Source organism: Pteropus vampyrus, unplaced genomic scaffold (assembly GCF_000151845.1).
Source record: "Pteropus vampyrus isolate Shadow unplaced genomic scaffold, Pvam_2.0 Scaffold580, whole genome shotgun sequence".
NCBI lineage: Eukaryota > Metazoa > Chordata > Mammalia > Chiroptera > Pteropodidae > Pteropus > Pteropus vampyrus.
Window position 1 is genome coordinate 556,532 of NW_011889361.1, and position 22,316 is coordinate 578,847.

General features: G+C 38.4%; 1 protein-coding gene across 2 annotated transcripts in view; it reads right to left on the reverse strand.

Moving 5' to 3' along the window:
- ST7 (suppression of tumorigenicity 7) overlaps window positions 1–22,316 on the reverse strand; it is an 82,270-nt gene that overhangs the window by 10,626 nt on the left and 49,328 nt on the right. For both annotated transcript variants that reach the window (XM_011384442.2, XM_023525605.1), the window contains 3 exons: window positions 18,709–18,781; window positions 17,140–17,242; window positions 1,712–1,862 (listed from right to left, as the gene is read on the reverse strand). In XM_011384442.2, coding sequence (XP_011382744.2) covers window positions 1,712–1,862; window positions 17,140–17,242; window positions 18,709–18,781 — 327 coding nt within the window. The remainder of the gene's footprint in view (window positions 1–1,711; window positions 1,863–17,139; window positions 17,243–18,708; window positions 18,782–22,316) is intronic.

A 22,316-nucleotide genomic window follows, 5' to 3' on the forward strand; every position in this document is an offset into this window, starting at 1 on the left:
TTACTATGTTTCCAAGATGCCCACTATCATTAATTCTTATTTGGTAAGTCAATCTGTCCATTTAATTTTTCCACAACTAACACTAGGTGAGGCCTTTCATGTTCAGTCTTGCTGGGATTTTTCTGTCTTTACTCATGTTTAAATAAAGTCCTTTTGTCTCATCTGGATAGAACACCTTAAATGCAACAATAATAAACCCAAGCCAGAGGGGACTATGCATGTGCCCGCACATGCCCTACATACAGTGTGCTGCCCTAACTCATCCGCATACCAGGACCAAGACACCTGGAGCATGTTAATGCACTGACAGAGTGGGGGAGAAGCATGGATCAAGTCAACATCCCTCAAGTTATAAACAGTAAATTATTTAAGTAGACCTGCTATTAATTCTCTAAAGAAATATTTTCCAAACAGCTAAACAAAAAATTTGAGTTCCATCTTTGTTAACTTACTTTTACCCGCTCCCACTTGGCTGCCCAACCCGCTCCCCTGTACCAGCCTGGATTTCTGCTGGGATAGGGAAGGACAGGAAAAGGGAAGAGCAAAAGATTATCAAAATGAAAATGGAAGCAGCAAAGATATACAAAGTGAAAGCGATCAAAAAGACATTCATTTGTGAGGATGATCAGAGTGGGGATGAACTAAGAAAAAATTATCAGAAGATTCTAATATTTGTTTGCTTCCCCATGAGAGGGGAGGAAAAGAGCAACCACCCAGGCTACATGATGTACTTACTTGTTTTGCTTAAAATAATTACAACAGTGTCAATGCACATGTTATCCATTAATCCACAGTCCTGGGCCTTTTTCCTTAATTTACATTCTCCCAAACAGCACCCCCGCACTGGGCATTCCTTCACGTAGTGTCCTTGTTCATAATACTGTCCTAGTTCTTCAGGAACTTGGTTTAAATCCCCTAAGGTTACACATGACCACTCCACCCCAGAAACCTTTCCCTTCTGAAAAACCACAGGGCAGCTGCTACATGCTGCTGGTTACTCCTCCCAGCTAGACGAGGTGCTTCTCTAGGGCAGGGGGCATGTCTCCCCGGTGATGAGAGTCGCTTCTCCTTACACAGAATGATAGTACCTAGACCATATGCAGATTGATTCATCCCTACAGCCATCTAACAGACATTTAATCATCAGCATGTGAATGCTACACCTGCCAACAAATACTAGGGTCCAGTGGCCGCTGCTCTTGCTCTGAAGCATAACTGCTGCTCATCTGTGTTTGGTCGACCTGGTTCCAGTAAAGGATAACTGTGGCTCTTGAGCCAATCCTCTCAGGGAGACCATCCAGAAATGGTAATTGGAGCCCAGCACAAGGCTTCCCTCCAGGCCAAAAATTCCCATGATGCCAAAGGGCTGTCCAGCTCTCCAAAGAGGGTGCTCCGGGTGTGGAGGGCTCCTTCGCCAGAACGGTCCAGATTGATCCCATCTACGGGACAAATTTGCCTTTTTGGCTATGGCGGTGGCGTCACTGCAACACCAACCACCACTGGGGCACTGGAGAGCCCAAGCAATTAGCCATCTCTCAGTGATGAAGCATCACAGAAGGAACAGCTGTAGACATGCAAATCTTCATTATCCACGAACACTCATGCTTTTCTTTAAATTTTTAATTTAAAATTTTTTTTTAATTACAGTTGACGTTCAATATTATTAGTTTCATGCTCTTAAAAAGTGTTTCAAAGAAAGAAAATTACTTACTGCCTTCCCATGTACAATGCAAAAGATTCAAAGCCCCTTCCACCCTCTTCCAGTGTGCCAGATGAAAGAATGCATATGCTATTGCTTCGCTGTCTCCTCTCTTCAGGATATGTTCTGGGGGTAGGATTAAGCTTTTCATTTCTAGTAGGTACTGAAATAAAAAAGGCAGGAGACAAATGTGTTAATACATTGTAATCTGGAATTCAATATTGAAAACAGAGAGGCACGTTTCCCTAAAGCCACTATGCATATGCATGTCATGGAACCCACAACCCTGTTACTACATTTGAAAACAACTACTAAAACATCCAGCAATCCAGTTTGCAGACAGATAATTAGCCTGTGAAGATCAGAGACTTTCAGGTTGAGATACTCTAAATAAAGAAAGAAACATAGACTCAAGTAGCAAAAAAGGAAAATTTAGAAGACACAATAATTTGTTATAATTTTATAATTAGAATGAAAATGCATAAAACAGGCACATAAAGGCTAAGAAGTCACATGACTAAACCAACTGCACTAGGGAGACCTGAGATTGACTGGCATCGCCCATTATTTTTACCTAGACAGCTCTATCAAGAAGAAGAACCCAGTCTTGGGCAGCCACCCATCAGTGCTCAGATGCTGGAAGGAAGAGGGGTAGCAACCTGAGCACAGGAAGACACAAGTGGGGAGCAGTACAGACCCTAAACTACAAAGTTCTTTTAAATCCTTTCCCAAAGACTGGAGGGTTTTCGGTTTATGCCTCTTCATTCCTATCTTCTGCAAGGGAGATGGGAGTACAGAGCAAGAATGAACATCATTCCTGGGGGCTCAGAGAAGACTAAGTTCACATTTGCATTCTTTTGTGTTTACTATAAAACAGAAAAGGAAGCAAATTTAGGAGAGTATTTTATATTTGCAAATGTTAACTTCTCCTTGCTGGCTGGCATGCTCCCTGTGCTCTGTTACTCATTATCTCCCCTCCCGAGCCTTCCCCAATACATGTTCATAAACACCACCAACGACCACCATCACAATCGCCCACACCTCTCCTTTAAGACAGGGATCTGCAGATGATGGGGGGATATATTTAATTAAAATGGGACAAGCACAGCAAACGGAAGTGCTATGAGAATTGATGTTCAACAATTTTAACATCACAAACAACTGTGGATTTAACTATCAGTCGAAATTTATGAAAGAGGGTGAAAAATGGAAGAATGCTGATATACAGAATGGAGATCATGATACACCTGTCAGTGTTTCATTATCTTTTCACTGTGCATTTATGTGCTCTGGGCATAGCTTCCACTCCTGTTGGCGCACACGTTGTCAGGGTATAATGCTCAGAAGGAGATGAGGGCACATTCTGGCCTCTTGGTTCAGCAAATGAAACTTTCTTTGCTCTGGGTCTGATATCTGAAGAAACCTCCAAGCCTCAGGCCTCAAAGCAGGAAGAGTAAGGAAGTGAGAGAGCTCACCACAGGGCAGTATGAAACAGGGATACGGCCATCACATTTGGGGGGATGGTCGGGAGAGGAGGCTTTCTTCACTGAGAGACATCTTCCCAGGCCAGTCCATGAAAGATGTTTATTATTTTGATGGGAACTCTTCTAGCATGAGTTCTAAAAGGATTTTTTGGTCATAAGCTTTTTTGAATTTTACAAGTTACTGTTTTTCTCCTCCATCCTGTTTTAAAACAGCACAAGAAAAAATCTTTCGGAAAAAAATAACAATTCTGAATTACCTAGTAATACAACTAGCAATATATTCATAATAAATACCAATCATAAATATTCATTATGAATATATTGCTAGTTGTTACATCCAGAGATATCTGGTTATCCTCTTGTGAGTTTGTTACCTCAGTAGAAGCCATGAGAATATATGTGACAACCATTAGACGTCCACGATGACCTCAAAAAGCCCCAAAGCTGTAAGTCATAAGAAAGATATAAAACTTGTAAAGTGCTATGAACTGTATTGTTTCAGAGTAAGTTAGAGAAGGAAGACCATTTTGTTCCTCTTAATAATTACCAGGAGAACAAAGGAAAGGAAAATTTCTTGCCTAATGAGAGCCCTAGAATAAGATTTTGACTTCTGAGTTCTCTTTTTATAGCTACCTTGCCTACCAAATAGTTAATTTTTAAAGAAGGATCATGCTGTATGAATTTTGAAACAAACTAAACATAAAAAACTACTAGCTCATGTGTCCCAAGTATACAGAAATCTTGAGTCCCTGAGAATCAGATGGCAGCTGAAAGAAAAGTCTAAACTACATTCCTTTTATTTCTATGATTAGGACAAACTTTCAGTCATTTGGTTAAGCATCTTTGAGAAAACTCTTCTCTTGGCCTACAGAACCTTCACAAATAGGGGCACTGAGAAGAAGTGGAGCCACTCACGTTGGTGGGTAGAAGTGGAAGCAAAGTAGGAGGAGGTAGGGCTGAGGAAACTTGGTGGGGGACATTTTTAGAAAATTATCTACAAAGGGCTAAATAGATCTGTGCTGTCCAATATGGTAACTTCTACCACATATGGCTATTTAAATTTAAAGCAATTATTCAAGGCCCCAAGGGCTGCATGCAGTTAATGGTTGCCGAACTGAACAATGCAGAGACGTTTCCGTTAGCACAGAAATTCCGTCGAGCAGCGCTGCTGTCGACAATGGACGTTTCCAATCTTCAAGTAACTGAAATAATTGCTAACATGAAAAAACTTCATAGACGCCCATGATAGGAATTATTAGTATCTATTTACTGAAAATATACAATATGTCAAAAAGCTACAATAAATGTAATACAAGAAAAATTCATTTGAAAACATTGTTGGCACCGGGGCTTCTACATATATTTGGAAAATTGCAGTCCACGTGACTGAGACAGATGGTTTGCTCGGCCTGCAGGCTGAACGTAGCACATATGGCTTCAAGGACTCCGTTCACAGCCCCAAACATGGGCTGTGTGGTAATGCCCCGTTTCTCCTTGAAGTGCCCTTTGATCTCTGTATATGTGTACTTATCACATGCCACCTTATATTAGTTATCCACGTGTCCTTCCCCTCAGCATAGTCAGAAGATTCTCAAGAGCACGTATCTCACTTCCCAAGTATCTTTCAGAATGAGCATCCCTGGCCTAATCAGCATCATGAGGGTAACCAGAGCAACCCACCAAGGAAACGTAGCTGCCTTCTCGTTGCATCCACTTTGTGGCAGAAGTAGGTTATGCCCATAAAGGAGATTTATACTCCCACACAGTTCCAAATAAAATGTTGGCTCCGACCAAATGATGAAGGCTAATAACAACGATGTGTTATGTTTTGGCCAGGCTTAAAGTGGCTGGCAAGATCAGTTCTCAACATGTGCAACATTTAAATTAGAAAGGCATGGAACAACATTTCACATCTTACTTGTCAAGAGAAAAATAAATGGAAGAGGGCAGATCCCTATCCACAAGTATGCAGAAATCAATTAGAATAACTGTAGCTCGCAAATCAGAGAACATCTCTGTCTGTCTATAATAATTATTTGGCTTCTATTAGCTAAGCCAGCATTCTGTGCAATCTTGCCTGCCATCCTGCCTCTAACTTCACTCCCAGATTCTCAAATCAAATTGATCTTCAAGTATAGGCTTCTAAAGGGTTCGGAAGCAACTTTTCAAAATCTATTTGTCAGAATCTAGGTCCTTATGCCCAATATAGGAACATATAAATTTTGAACATATAAAGAAGAGCTGAGTAGTACCTACTCATGGAGCTATGCGAGCAGAGCAGGTGAGATTTGACCCATCAGAGGCCACCCCAAGTGACTGCTCAGGTCTTTTTTGTTAAGGTCTGAAAATTCTATAATAATTTAGTGAAAATAATCCCAAAGTCATCCTTCACATAGATATTAACGCCAAGGAATTAATTCATACCCGAGTTTGGGATTTTCAATATCAAAAATAGCAGAAGTCATATGAAAATCATTAGCAAAAAATATGGAAATAAACAAAATGAGAAAGAATGGGTTAGTTAAATTACAGCACATTTAGATGATGGCTATCAAGTTGCTAACAAAAAATCAGGTAGTAGAATATTCACTAGCATGAGGAAAATGTTCATCACATATTAATAAATTTTTTAAAAATGTACCATACAGATTATGATTTTGGTAATACAAACGTGTACTTGGCATTAAAAACATTGGAAGGTCACAGATTAAATGTTAACGGTAGCTAAATGTTTAATTTTATGGGAGATTAATTTCTGTGCTTTTACTGTGCTTTCCAAGTTTTCTGTATTAAGCATTTTTTATTTTTCTCTCTCTCTTTACGTATACCTATACAATATGTAATGCAAATCTATTTTCTAGACTTGTGTCAAAAAAACAAAAAACAAACCACACAGAAAAAAGGTGAAAGGGATTAAAGTATAAATTTCCAGATATAAAAATAGCCATGGGGATGTAAAGCACAGCATAGGGAATATAGTCAATAATGTTGTAATAACTATGTACAGTGTCAGATGGTACTAGATTTATTGGGGTGATCTCTTTGTAAGTTATATAAATGTCTAATCACTATGTTATACACCAGAAACTAATATAATATTGTATGTCAACTGTAATTGAAGAACAAATTTAAAACAAAATTTAAAAAAAGTGAACCAAACAAAAAGAGATAACCAGAGATTGCAATTTTTTGTCTGTCTCTGGTGCTTTGGTGCAACTGGCTCTGAAAGAGGCTCTCAGCTCAGAAAGGATATTTTAAACACATCAGTAAAGTGTTTGGAAATAAAACTAGGGCTATTTGGAAGACAGGCTACATATTCTGAGTTTCAATATTGTCTACTCCTTGGCCTCAGTAAGAAACACACTGGAATAAGACAAAACGCAGTGAGTCACTATGGCTCGCTCAGGTCTCACTGTAATAGGGAACGAGGTGCACAAAAGCATGGCCCCTGCCTCCACTCCCCTTGTCTGCCCTCTGCCACTTTGGACCACTGTTTGTATCCCGGCTCTACTACGCCGCTATGAGACCCTGGACAAGGTATTTAATTTCTTTCAACGTCAGCTTGCTTATCTGCTAAAATAGAATGAAAATACACATCTTGCTGGTTTTGATGTCTGAAGATTATATAGGACAATACACATGAAACATTCATACAGTACCTCACATATAAATGTTCACTAAACAGTGGCTATTTTCGCTAACAAAAAATTGAAGTGTTCATGTTACAGTAAAGGTAAGTTTTCTTGTGTATGTATGTCCCACAGATAACTAAGTCTGTTTCCAGGTAAGATACCTGAGTAATTTTATAGTAGTAGCAGACAAGCTGAAGAGAACTGGCTCCCAGGGGCCACAAACTGACCAACATGGGATCAAACACAAAGCAAAACTGAACCTGGTGATGTGCAGTCCCCATCAGGGTCCTCTTCACAAGATGACTGCTCCTTGCTGGTTCAGTTATGTATTCATCAGTTACTTTGCTTCATTCAAAAAACATGGGAGTGTCCACAGGGTATCCCAGGGAAAGATACAGGAGTGTCACAGTGTACCCCAAGGGCACAGATACGACAGCATCCGCAATTCATCTCAAGGGCATGGACATGAACCCAGTCAGGTCCCCATCTTGGTGATCCTGAATCTTTTGTAGGAGTGTAGAAGTGTGTGTGTGTGTACAACAAAACAAGAAAATTCAACACAATTACTGCCTTAGTTAAGAGGTATATATTTAGTACTTAGGAAGCAAATGAGGAATATTATCTCTGAGAAGGCTTCACAGAAAAAGGAAAATATGAGTTAGTCTTATTAAACAAATAAGCAAAGGTAAGAGTTGGCAGAAGTGGCTGCACGGCCGCGCAGTGGAACCAAAGCTTCAAACGACGATAATGTGCTTGCGATCTTGAGCCACTTGAGCACTAACGTGATAGTAACTGCCAACACTGACTAAGCACTGACATGTATCAAACATTATCTCAGGTACTCCTTACAATAACTCTGTGACAAAGCTAAAATTATTATTCCTGTTTTACAGATGGAAAAATGGAGGCTTTGGGGACATAATTAGCTCTCCCAGGGTTGAACGAGTTGTGTGTAACAGAATCTGTGTTGGAACTCAGGTTTTGTGCTACTTCTCAAGGAAGTGGAGCTGGTAAAGTAGGTTGTAAAAGGACTTCGATGATATGTTTCAGAATGTGACATTTACCTTGAGTTCGGGCTTTTCAAACTTTAATTCACAGAAAAATTTGTTTAAAGAGAAAACAAACTTAAAACAGAAAAGGTGAAATTGATGTAAAACAAAGCTGTGAGGGCCTCTTGAGTGGGGGAACCCAGGAGAGGTCTGACGAATCCTTATGGCTGCTAGGAAGACAGTTTGAAAACCACTGCAGTTGGCAATTGGGAAGTGAGTTGGTATAGTTCGTGGTTTTGAAAGAAACGGACAAGTCGTGTGTAGGACCACTGGACAGGGAAGAGACTGCATTTTTTAGCAAAGTCCTAGAAAGCTCCTGTCACGGTCTGGATGAGGGGGTGACAAAACCAGGAGAGGCACTTCCCCAGAACTTGTGCCTGGTTGAATCTGAGTGTGAGAGAAGGAATCGAGGGTAACTATAAAATCTCTAGTTTAGGAAACTAGAATAATGTGAGATCATTAACGAAGATAAAGATACCCGAGGAAGAAGAGGCTTAGCAGTGGGAAGGTAACTAAAACAGATGAAGTGCCTGAAAAACATCCCTGGAACGGAGGCCTGAAGGCAGCTCGCTCTGCAGGTCTAGAGCTTGGGAGAGAAGCTGGAGACATAGATTGGGGTGTGCTGGGAAAGGCAGAAGCTGAAGCAGTGGGAGCACATAAGATCTCCCAGGAGAGCATCAAGCAATGACGCTGCCCAGAGAGCCAACCTGAAGGATGCGCACTGGAGGAAATTATATAAGTGGAGAGTACTCAGAGATGCAGGAGTGACACAGAGAGAAAAGGTGGCGGAGAGCTGACATGGCCCCAAGATAGAAAAAGTGGTCAGTGGGAGCAAATGCTGAGGAGAAATGAAATAGGATAAAGTTTGAAAAGAGGCCAAAGGATCTGGTGACTGAGACGGGGGTGGCCTTTGTGACAGTGGCCTTGGTGGGAGCAGCTATGGTGCTTTTAGTTAAAGAAAGAGACCTCTTAGAAATTTTCTATTTTTCAGAAATATCACTAAAAACTGGTTTCTGTTCTCTTTCCTCTGGGTCATATTTCCACAATACATTCTCCTTACTCTAATCCAAAAAAGCTTTGGAACAAAATATGACTCAATTCAAAGAAACTTATATTGAAATAATATTTTTGAAATGTACCATTGATATAAAATATCATATACAATCTGCCAGGGTATTTTGAGTTTTCACTTCCACGCTTCAAGCATTTTTAAATGCTAAAACCTACTACATGTTTTGTGTCCTAAATTGGATTAAAAAGCAATTTTATACTCTGTCAATCAGCTTTACCAAGATATAAAGAGGGGACTGCATTAGTGTTTCCATGAAATAGAATTTCCATCACTCTAACAAGGTCCAATGGATACTCCATTAGCATATACAATTACCAGGATGTTTTCCCCCACAAGACTCTTGCCATTCCCATGAAATTAGAGTTTCTAGATTAACATTACATGAGGTTATTTTTTTAAGTAAATTTTTAATGGGAATGCATTTCTGTCATAACAGTTTACATTCTTTCCTCTTTCTTTTGTCATGACTTTCCACACTCCTAGACTTATAACTTAAGAACTAAATATCTATTAGAGGGTCTTCGCTTCAATATTTTGTTAAGTTCACACTGCCTTGTTGGTAAAATGAGCTTCAGGAGCATGGTGAGCCCCTTTCCGCAAGCACCCTAAGGGACTGCCCACTGCACCCCCTGCTCCCCCCAAGGTGGGCCCAGCAAGTTGAGCCCATGGTGTAATGGTGCTAGGATTTTAGGCAAGATGAAGACGAAAGCTTTCTCCCATTGGTGCTGGTGATTTTTCTTGATTTGTTTCCCTCAACAGCTCTACCCATAACACCCAAGCCTCCCAGGCAGTTGGGGCTCCCTCAGCCCCCTGCTGCTGCTCAGAATGCATGTGGGGCCTCCTGTTATTTTCAAAACTGGAATGCAAAGGTGCCTCGGGGTTGCTGGGCTACCTGCCTTCTCATTCCAGTTTCAACCACAGCAGTTCTACTTTTACTTGCTTTGTTCATTAAGGTTTCACGTAAGATTGTATTCGGAGGAAAAATGTTTATTGTTTAAAAAATAGTAACAGTAATGATTATAGTTAGTTTTTTATTTGTTTGTTTTGTTTTTTTGACAAGGAGCTGGGAGAGCTGTGCTAAAACAGGAATACAAGAGAGAGGTCGGAAATTAATCAGCCACAAGCAAAAGACTTAACAGTTACAAACCGGTTATTCCTGAAGACAAAAGCTGCAGCTAGAACATGTGAGAGGCTTCTCTCAAATCTGGAGGCCTGAAGGGACCCAGTGGATACTCAGGGAGGGTCGAGGGCATTATAGTGCCACTGTTACACTCTCTGGTTATACTTCTGACTTGGATAATCCAAGAAATAACAGTTAATGCACGTTTCTAGGCAGCCTCTAGCCTACAAGTGCAGAAATAGGGATGAAGGTACAAGAAAAGAGATGATGAAGGGGCCAACAGGTATTGAGCACCTACTATGAACTGGATGAATTACACAATATAATTCCACTTACTTTTCATCAGTCCTACGAACCCTTTATTTTTATCCCCATTTTATCAAAAAGGACATAGGCAAGGAGTTAATTTACCCCCTTTCCCACAGTTCCCCCGCCCATGGACAGGAAGCAGTGGGAGTCCTTCTTTCACATACTTTTCAATAATACGTCACAGGCCTGCCTGACTTTCTGTTGCTAACCCCCATCATTATAATGAATGTGTTTTTCCATAATATAAAGTCAACATAATTTGCTTATAGTAGTGGCAAAGAAATGCAAACTGAAAGAATAGAATTTCATCTGTACCTAATAAAATCATCAATGTTTTTGTTTTCTTTCTTTCTTTTCTCTTTTCTGTTTTAAACAAACTATTCAATGCTGGTGAGCATGTGCTCAAATGGTAAAGTAGTCACCAGCTGATGGGAGTGAAAACTTACAATCTTTTTTGATAAGTAATCTGGCGATAAGTATCAAGAGTGCTAAAGTGCTTCTATATGTTACTCAGTAATTTCCATTCTGTGCATTTATCCCAAAGAAATGATCCTAAAGACTAAAAAAACTTTATGCCCAAGGAGGTTCAATATTGGAGTTCACCACAACCTGACATCTACAATAGAAGACACGAGAATTAAATCATCCTCTTCAACAAATGGTGCTAGAAAAATTGAATATCCACATGCAAAAGAAGGAAATTGGACCTTTATCTATACCATACACAAAAACCAACTCAAAATGCATTAAAGACTTAAACCTAAGTCCTGAAACCATAAAGCTCCTAAAATAAAACATGAGGATAAAAACTTTATAACATTGGTCTTGACAGTAATTTCTTGCATATTGCACAGGCAACAAAAGCAAAAATAGACAAGTAAGACTACATCAAAATAAAAAGTTTCTGTGCAGCTAAAACAATCAACAGAGAGAAACAATCAACAGAGTGAAAAGGCAGCCCATGCAATGGGACAAAATATTTGCAAACTCTCTTTATCTATCTATCTATATAGACAGATATAGATATATATAGATAGATATACATGTGTATATCTATATGTATATATAAGGGGTTATATATTATATATAAAATAAAAACTGTATTTTATATAATATAAAAACTTATATTATATGATATATGATAAGGGGTTAATATCCAAAATATAAAAGGAACTCCTATAATTCAATAGCAAAAAAACCTCAAATGACCTAATTAAAAAGTGGGCAAAGGACTTGAATAGCCATTTCTCTGGCCAACAGGTACATGAAAAGATGCTCAACATCACTAACGACGAAATACAAATCAAAACCACAGTGATATGCCACCTCACATATATTAGGGTGGCCTCTATTAAGAAAAAACAGACTATAACAACTGTTAGCAAGGAAGTGGAGACATTGGAATCCCTGTGCACTGTAAAATGTAGCCATTATGGAAAGAAGTATGGAGTTTCCTCAAAAAATTAAAAATAGTACTACCATATGATGCAGCAATCCCACTTCTCAGTATTTCTTCAAAAGAACTGAAATAAAAAAGATCTTGAAGAGATATTTTCACTCTCATGTTCACTGCAGCATTATTCACAATAGCCAAGACGTGGAAACAATCTAAGTTTCCATCAATGAATAAAAGAAAATGTGACACACACATTCTCACACACATGCATGCGCGCGCGCGCACGCACACACACACACACACACACACACACACACACACACATTATTCAGGCTTAAAGAAGAAGGAAATCCTGTCCTATGCTACGGCATGGATGAACCTAGAGGACATTACGTTAAGTGAGAAAAGCCAGTCACAGGACAAATGCTGCAGGATCCCACCTACAGGAGGTCTCTGAAGTAGCCAAACTCACAGAAACAGAAAGTCAAATGGTGGTTACGGGAGCTAGAGGAAGAGAGAAACGGAGAGCTGCTGTTCAGTGGCACAGTTTCAGACATGTTCTAGGCTCTGCTGCACAACAATGTGCACATAGTTAACAACACTGTACTGTGTACTTAAAAATTTGTCAAGAGGGTGGATTTCATAATATGTGTTTCTTATGACAAAAATATAAGGCAGTAAATCATTCAGAAAACAGTTACTGAGACTTTTTTAAAGTGTTTGAAGGCACATGGCTAAAAGACTTAAATTTTAATGTTAATTTAAAGGATAGCCCTTTTAAGGTCAAAGAATCATGAAAATTTGATCATTCCCCCAAGAAAGAACAAATATACTCCCCAAAGCCAACCATAAACTTCAAGTTAATAATCCCGTGTTTTTTTTTTTTAAAATATGAATATGCTGTGACTATGATTCCTATATATTAAAAATGCACAGAAAAAAAAGCTAGAAGGAAACAGTCTTAAATATGACTAGAGGATGAGATTATGAAGGATTCCTTTACACTTTTATCTAATTTAAAAAGAATTTATTTTTATGATATAACTACAGAGGGGGGAAAAAAACATACTGGGAGTAACAAACCAATAATTTAGTCTCTCTTTTTTTTTGAAAATGTGTCAGAAAATGAAAATTTATCTTTACCACCCTGAAAGGTTAATGTAAAATCCTCTAAACGAAAAATGTGTCTTTCCACAGGGAAAGCCTTGCGATGTGCATGTCATGCTAAGAGTACATGCTGCAAATGAAAACTCGGATCTGTGCCGTGATGAATCACTGAGAGAAGGGTGTCCCCTCCATGGAAATCGCAAAACTGCTCGGGAGCATAGCACGGTGGGTGGAGAAGCATATTTTCAGGGAAAGCAAAATAAAAAGCTAAAGCAAAAAATCCAATAAAATATAAGAAAGATGAAGGTATCGAACCAAGATGAGTGTAGCTCTTCATTTATCCAGCATCATGAGAGACATTTTCTTCAAAAAATGAAGGATATTCCTTTAAATTTAAAGCTCCTCTTTTAATCTCATTAGATAGAAAACACCCTCTAATGATTTAGAGATTTCTTGGTCTTTTTGAATTGTGTACCCAGTTCTTGAAAATCACTAGCATCAGTAAGATCTTAACACCCTTAGCCATCCTCAAAAAGGAGTAAACACCAAGTACGTAATCAATGCCCTATAATGCGAAACCACACAGGGGAGAGACTGATTTGGGGATGAAGAAGGTACAGGCTTCCTGATAGTGACTTTTGGTGGTGGGGTGAAGGACGAGTAGGATTTCTTTAGAAGAAGCAAAGAGGGAAGGGGAGGAGAATGTTTCTGGAACAATGAACAGACTTGTGAGAAGGAGCCGGAAAAAAAATGAAAAACAAGTTGGGTCAGATTACGAAGGGTCCTGAAGAACTACCCAGGAAGTTTATATCTTTTTGCACTCGTCTGGGGACACAGCTGCAGCTCCTCAGGAGGGGAGTAACACAACTGGATTTATAACGAGAGTCTAGGGGCTGCTTTCTCCGTACAACCTGCTGCAATCTAAAGCTTCAGAAATGCTCTGTGTTCACTTCAGAGGCTCTCTTTCAGAATAAAGACTTGTGGCTTTTTACTATTTTTATTTATTTCCCAGTACTGTGGTGTGACACTTAAGAGAGACACTCCTTCTCCTCATGTTTGCAGGTGAAGAGTGTTTCTAAGAGTAACCCTCCTGGAGTAAATTATGTTTTTCACTGGATTTTGAAATATTAACTATGTACCTTTGCTTAATGGACTGATGGAACTAAGCTGGAAATTTATGGAAGACAATCCTTAGCTATTATATTTGGTATTTTTTCTTCTTCCGGGCAGACTATAACTGGGTAAAATGACATATAGATACTGGAAAGCCCTGTGGTGGGCTACCTACAACTTCCTGTGATAGAGAAAAAGAAGCCATGAAAGTGTTTAAGATATGATAATATCTTGAAGAAATCTGAATTGTCCCTAAGGGACTCAGTGCCCTAGGAAGCGATGAGCTTGCCGTCATCTGTACTGTTCATGCCTGGACTGGTCTGCCACCAGCGGAGGGTGATGTTTAAGAGTCAGAGAATCCAGAATCTGTTAGGCTCTGTCACTTATTTACTGTGTGACCATAAACAGGTTACTGAATCTCTCCAAACCGGCAGTACCCCTATCTAGGTAGCAGGGATAATAATATATAACTCATAATGTTGTTATGAAAAATAAATGAGATGGACTATGTAGTTCAGTTAGCATGGTGCTTGGCACACTGTAAACATTCAATAGAAACCAATAATAAAATAACTACCATAATATCATTATAAGGAGAGATTCAAACTAAGGATAGGAAGGTATCCTAGTTGAGGGGTCCCCAACCCCTGGGCTGTGGATTGGTACGGGTCCATGGCCTGTTAGGAACTGGGCTGGCTGCACAGCAGGAAGTGAGCTCTGGGCAAGCTAGTGAAGCTTTATCTGTATTTGCAGCCACTCCCCAGTGCTAGCATTACCGCCTCAGCTCCACCTCAGATCATCAGGCGTTAGATTCTTATAGGAGCACTGGTCCCTGGTGCTAAAAAGGTTGGGGACTGCCATCCTAAATAATCTTTAAGGCCCCTTCTTATGCCAAGAGTCTAAGAGTTGATATTCTTCCTTGATATCTCATTAGAATTAAGGCTATTCTCTACCTGAAAAGGGACCAATGTGCATGCTTGTGCATGTGTTTAGCAAGCAGTCTAAAAAATAGCAAGACATGTATAAAAGATGTTTATAACAGCCTGCACACAGTACACATACACCAAAGGTTTGTGGTTAATTCTCAACATATGAGGCCAGTGACCAACACGGCCTTTTCCCATGGGTGTGTCAAAAGAAGATCTGGCAACAAGTTTCCTCTCAGCACAATCACCAACAAAGCAAAGTGGTGAAGAATCAGTATTCTACATACCCTATCTTTTCTCCATTTAACGATTAGAAAGAAGAGTGAAATGAAATATTTAAAATGTTTCCACTTTTAGAAGAATTCTGTTTTGCAGGGATAGTGTTAGTTCACTGAGTCAAGTTCTTTCATGGTAGCCTTAGACTGTTTCTTAGGGTTTTTAATACTCTTCTAGAGTCTCAATCAACCATTAAGACTGTTATCAAAAATGAAATGACAGCTTCAATTAACATATCTAACCAACAAGTTTTCTATCTTGTGCCCCAGGATTATAAGGTACAATTGTAAAAGTTAAGACCTGGTTCCTAGATTAAAGGGGCCACCAGTGAGTCAAATATGAATAGTGTTAATAATTTACAAGCATATAGTGCTCAAGTATTTTCGAAAACCTTTGATTATATTATCTCACCTGATCTTTATACAGAAGATAGATAAGGCTTATATTTTTATCTTTATTCAAAAGATAAAACTTTGAGTTTAGAAATGCAAGCCCAAGATCCCATGGCTAATAAATGACAGAGCCAAAACTTGAACTCAAGTCTTTGTCTCAGAATCTAGGACTCTTATTGCCCAATATTACCTCTCAAAGAGCCTTACTTATGCTTGTAGAATAACAGTGCTTTGGTTGGAGAAGGCATTCCATAAATATTAATTGATGACTTAAGTTCGCTGAAATTCAGGACACAATTTTCATGATTAGTTTTAAATTTAAATCAAACCTGAATGAACACTTTTAATTTAAATAAAGAGATATATTTTTATACCACTCTATACTCAACACCTAAGTCTATTAATTCTATGTTGGTCATTATTCACCAGCACCAGAGTGGATAAATACATCCTTCTGCAACTGTGGCACTGGGTGCCACTGTCAGTTTCCTGTTTTGTGAAAAGGTGACCATGATCTGATTAAAACCTCAGGAACGATAATAGGTAATTTATCTCTGTCTCTATGGATATCAACAAAGTAAAGTAGGTCACTCCATAAATCATCACACACACACACACACACACACACACTACCACCCTTTTGCTACAAAACTCTAACAAAACAAGAAAAAAGAAAATAGCTTTCTTTTGTCATTTTTCACCAAAGAAAGTCTTCATCAGACATTTTGCCAGGAAAATTATACCCTGTAGTACCCGATATGAACTGTAAAAATAGTTTCCTTAAGATCAAAATGTTTTAGACTATCAAGAAATTGAAAATGTTCCTCGGTGATATCCTATCACATAGTAGGTACTCAAATACAGGTAAATCATAAATACACACCTGTCTCCTGAACAAAAGATTATAGAAATCACCTCTATCATGCTCTGACACCCTTAAAATTAAATTCCGAAAAATATATTAGAAATATTATAAATCAATTTATAATGAGTAGTTATAAGATGATAAATCATGTGGTTAACGGAACAATTAAGAAAAATATTTCCTACCATATATACCCGCTAAAATGGCACTCACAAGCCAAAAACGAATACTTCATACTTTGAAGTTTTCCCAATTATTTTATTGCCAATATTTATTAACTATCATTTACTTATGTGACACACAGAATGTCACATTGGAGAGTATTTTTTTACCACTTTTATTCACAAGGTTCGTTTCCCGAGATGGGTCTAAGTTAAGACTATTACTGGTGTGAAACTCCCATCGAATGCATCACCACCCTTGGGATTTCCAGTTTCAGACTTCCTGACCTGGCCTGCCTAAGCCAGGTCTATCAATTTACCCTTATTGAATGAAGCCTGAAAATCGGCCCCAAAGCCTCTCGAGTGTAGCTTTTGCTTAAAAATTAGGCTAAAAATCATAGATTATACGGGCACCTCAACATCCATTGGTTGCAATTCATTTTTTTTATAATTGTTTGTATTCAAGACATGATAATATGGTCACAGAACACTTTCTCTGCTATCATAATAAGTTCCTGAGGGGATTCCACAGACTCACTTTTGGCACATGAGGATTGAATTCCACCGCTCTATGGATGGCCTCGACCGCATTCATCTCTGCTGTGCTCAGCCCGCGCCGAGATGCAGCCTCGGGAGAAAATCTGAAAAGCAGAAAGACAAACACCATCCAGTTGGGACCACTGTTTGGGCATCAACCCAGAAAGGCATCTACATGTCAAGGGCCCATAAAACCACAGCGAACCAATGGCATGACCTTTCCAAACCTCTACTACACAAAACCTCTGAGCGACCCCTCAGACCGAGGCCAACAAAAATCCCAGCAGAAGCAGAAAGCGTGCTTGCATCTAATCACGGCAGGAATTAAATTCAGCTGTCAAGTCTGTCTGTCTAAATAGCTAATCTAAATTTTCTACAGGGTACCTGCTTAGGTCAGGGGAGGGGGTAGGGCTGATGAGGGCGGACAGTGTAGGAAAAGAGACAACTACATTACAGAAGAGCGCACTTGGTTAAAAATAGAACTGGGGAGAATTTTAAAGGAGGCTCCCAACCCAATGTCAGTGCTGCCATAGAGAGTTAAGTCGTTGCAGCTTCAGCAGCAGGAGAGCCTGCTTGGGCCGTTCAGGCAGGGGAGTGTGCATGCCCAAACTGTGGGCGAGACACCTGCCCAAGTGAATGAAAAAAAACCAGACCATGCAATCTCTTTCTCACCTCACACCCAGGGCTAACTCCAGAGCTGTGCTTGGCAGGCAGACACCACAGGGGAAGCTGTGACAACCCTGGCCCTGCCCTCCCAAGCTGGAGTCGCTGTGTAGGGAGAAAAGATGTTGCAGTAGGTACTGGCGATCTACAGGATAAAAAAGAACGAAAGAAAATTACTTCGGTCTTGAAGTGCACACACACTTAACAGCAAACCTGTCTGACATAGCAGAGGCTGTTTTCTTTTCCTGTTATCTGCTTTTCAATGCTACAGAGGAATTGTATCGGGGAAGTGTAAGCGTTTCTGAACTCAAAAACAGTTAAGCCATCTATTCTCTTTCACCTGCCAGTCAGATTGGATGTTTATGGAAATTCTCTATGTCATAGCCACCTGCCTGAGTAAAGTAGGCAAATGTCCCACTGAGAAGGCGACTCAAAGTAAACAGACCCTGGGTGGGAGTTAGTTCAGAACTGATGAGGCAAAGAATGGGAGATGACCGACCATCTCTTCTGTCACATTACATGTTTGTTATGACTGCTACCCAGTCTTGGACTGCTGAAGGAAAAGGCATATGCAAAAAATAAAAAGAATAAAAGGAAGGCATTTTGTGAACTCCCAAGCAGGCCTTTCAGTATCTATTATCTGCTACCCCCCCCCAAAAAAAGTCACCTCAGAGGCATGGAATTTCATATAAATCCTTCTTTAGGGACCCACAGACACTTACAATACCTGAGGATATACATTCCCTCATTCTAGTAGTGAAAGAAAAGGTCAGCAGATTTTGGAAAATGCATGCTCATAAGCAGGGGTCTCAGAGACTACAAGAAACTTCCAAAGAAACCCTCAGAGGCCACACATCTTCTTAAGTGGGGTCAGGCATTTCGTACTGCACAGTTATCATTCACTTACTTGTCAGAGACAGCTCTTGCTTTGAGCAAGGCAGCTGTGTAGCATATAGTTGCCGACTTTGGTAAGCTTATATCTGTTAAAGAAAAAGAAAGTAGGAATTCTTTTAAGTTTGCAGAAACAAGGAGTAATGATTTTTAATACACTAGCATTTTAATCATGTAAATCTTAATAAAGTATAAATTAAGGATATTTTAATGCATGCACAGCTGTTCCTTATGTATCAGAGTGGTATGTGAAAGTAAAATCAATTCGCATTTTTGTGAATAATTCATGTTTAAAATCAGCCAGACTGATTCTTCAGCAATCATTTTCTATTTTAAAATATGCATTTTCATATTGAGTTTATTTAAACAGAGAAGAGCTACAAATATATAAATTTAAATATTACATGAATACCTTTGATGTCATGAAAGTCAAATAAGATCATAAGACCTCTTTGTAACTTATAAAATTTCCCAACAGGCATATGAAATACTAATGTGAAGAAAAAATGTTACCTGGTTTGAAAAAAAAATCTTAAATCAGATTTCCTTTGAATTAAATTTCAAAAAGTCATATTCATTTTTTGTTATAAATATAAAATATTATATAGAAAACATATATGAGGAATCTTTATATATGTGTTTATAAGAAATCTTCATATATGTAAAATCATTAGGAAAACTATACTTTTTTTCCCCCTTCAAACCCATGGTACATATATCCCCTTTAACATGAAGCCTAATTTGTTTTCCAGAACAATGGTTCCTCTCAGTTTGTACAGAAAATTTCAGATGGAGAGATGGGAGTCAGTAACAGGTTCAGATACTGAGTTTACACAGAAGTGAAAGTACAGGAGACAGCTGAGGGTAGCAAACTCAAAAAGGTTAGAACTTTGGGTGGGGGAGGGGTGATTGTTTTTATAGTATGATTCTATTTCTTATCAGAATAGTATTTCTTTTACTCAACCAAATTTATACTACAGTATAGAAATACCTTCTTATTTCAAACCAGGTAAAATATGCCATTCCTAATGTTGCAAAATCTACTCTAGGTTAGAGGAACTCTTAACGCCTGGAATGCCCTGTACGTTTCTTTGCAGAGCTGTTTTCAACTTAGAAAGAATTACATTATAGTAGGAATGAAAAGGAAAGTCCCATAACTAGCCAATAGACAGCAGCAGAAGAAAATGATTTCATAAAAGAAAACCAATCCCTCATCCAATAATAAGTATTTATCATCAATTCTAGCATGAGGAATTTCTCTTTGGGGGAAATTTCAAAGACATTGATAAAATACAAAAGTAATCACAGAAAATACCAACATAGAATTGAAAAGGAAAGAGGTCTCTGTAACCCTGATATCATATATTATATTCAAACAAAATTCTACCACCATATGCATAGTATAAAATGATGTGTTTATCACTAAGAAGAAAAAAAATGTCAGGTACTCATGGATTTGCCTTGTTGCTTTTCCAACATCTAAACATTTAACTACTTCCTTGTGTGGGAAATCAATCCAGGAATCAAATATCTTGTTTGCTGGTGTCTATTCACTGGTCGTTATTGAAAAATAATTTTTAAAAAAACTGCAGATGAAACACGTTCTACTTAAAAGTTCAGAACTTTGGTTTAAAAATGATCCAAGTCTTGTTTCCACCCTTCCTGGTGGGATCTGTGTTCTTTCTGTGGTAACCTAGCACCTCCCTATGAAGTTGGGACCAATGAAAACTCCTGGGAAGAAGTTAAAGTTAAAAACAATGGTCATCATTATTTGAAGGTGGCAGCACAAGATGGAGCCTCACATGATAAATTAAAGAACACCTATTAAGGATTTAACTTTTCAATGAGGAAAATCAGATTGTGTTTTAATGGTTACCTAATCAAACAAAGGGACACATTCATCCAGTTGGAAAGGGAGAAGAAGGTAAAATTGAGGTGTTCCAGCAGAATATTAGAGATGCCTACTTAGATGTTCTTTGATCCAGAAGCAGACCCCCTCACACCCACAGACAGGACATTCATAACCAGAAAAACACAACAGAATTCTGCAACATTATGACTTTATAGTATATTTTCCCCATTTAAAAAAAAAATTTACCCCTACTCCTTCATTGTATATAAAAATGGTGGTATATATGCACAGTCATAATACTTAAAAAATAAATAACTAAAAGTATATTTTAATCAGTATCAAAGAGAGAAGGGGGAAATGTAAATGCCCCATTCCCCACTATCGTATGTTTATTCCATTTGATAGCTTTTTACTCTATCTAGTAAACTATTTTGTTCTCACTGTTTAATAAAAATGAAAATTAGCAGAAAGTCTTGCCTAACAGCTGACCCTTGAATAATGGGGTGGGGGGATGGTGGTGGTGGTGGTGGTGCTGGCCCTCACGTAGTCAAAAATCTGCATATAAGTTTTGATCCCCAAGAACTTAACTACTAATAACCAGAAGCCTTACCAGTAACATAAACAGTCAATTAACACGTTTTGTATGTTATATGTATTATATACCACATTCTTATGATAAAATAAGCTAGAGAAAGGAAAATGTTATTTAAAAAGTTATAAGGAAAAAACATTTACAACACTGTACGTATATACTGAAAAATCCACATATAAGTGGACCAGTACAGTTCAAAACTGTATTGTTCAAGGGTCAATGGTATTTTCAATATTTTTCTTTTAATTCTGTCAAAGCAATATGTCTATTTGGTAATGGCAATGTGTCTCTAAGAAGGAATGAATTACTCTAAAGAAATTGATCCTAAATGTCTCTTCAGATAAATCATTTTGTTGTTCAAATAAAATTTTGTTTATAATGTAATTTTAAAAATGATGCTTATGTTTGGTAATATAAATCAAAAGCTTTAATGTTTTACCTACCCAGCAATTCCACTTCTGAGACTTTATCTTAACTGTGCATGAAGATCTAGCCTTAAGGATATTGATGATTACATTGTTTCTAATGGTGGAAAATCAGAAACAGCCTAAATGTCCAATCATAGGAGATTTGTTAAGGTGGTGCATATCCGCAGGGTGCAAATGACCTGGGGAGATGTATTTTTGTGCACACATCAATGAGTAAAACAAGTATACAAAAATTATGGTTTCATTAATTTTTATAAAGCGTTTATATGCACAGAGATAAAAAGACTGGAATTATATGTACCAAATATCAAGTGTTTATTGGTGGTATTATAGGCAATTTTTTCTACTGTTTATCTGTATTTCCAAAGCTTCCTGTGAAGTATATGTAATAAGAGAACTTTTAAAAGTTAACAATGATGCTAAATGGAAGAATTCAGTTCTAGAAATTGTCTGAAGCAAGTTCATGGGCAAATATATTGGTGGAGCCAGACACTGACAGCATAGACAAGGGTACAACTTACACGAAGTGTTGTCAGCCTGAAGATCTATCGGATGTATTTACATACCTTTATGAAAGTTAGTGTTCCTTCTGCAGTGTGAACATATTTTCATCTAATAATGCCTAACATCTAAATCAGAGGCAGGAACTGCATGTTTAGGCTCATTTGACACTACCTTTAAGAGAATGCTAATTGTTATGACACTACCTTTAGGAGAATGCTAATTGCTAATTGCAAATCATTGACACTACC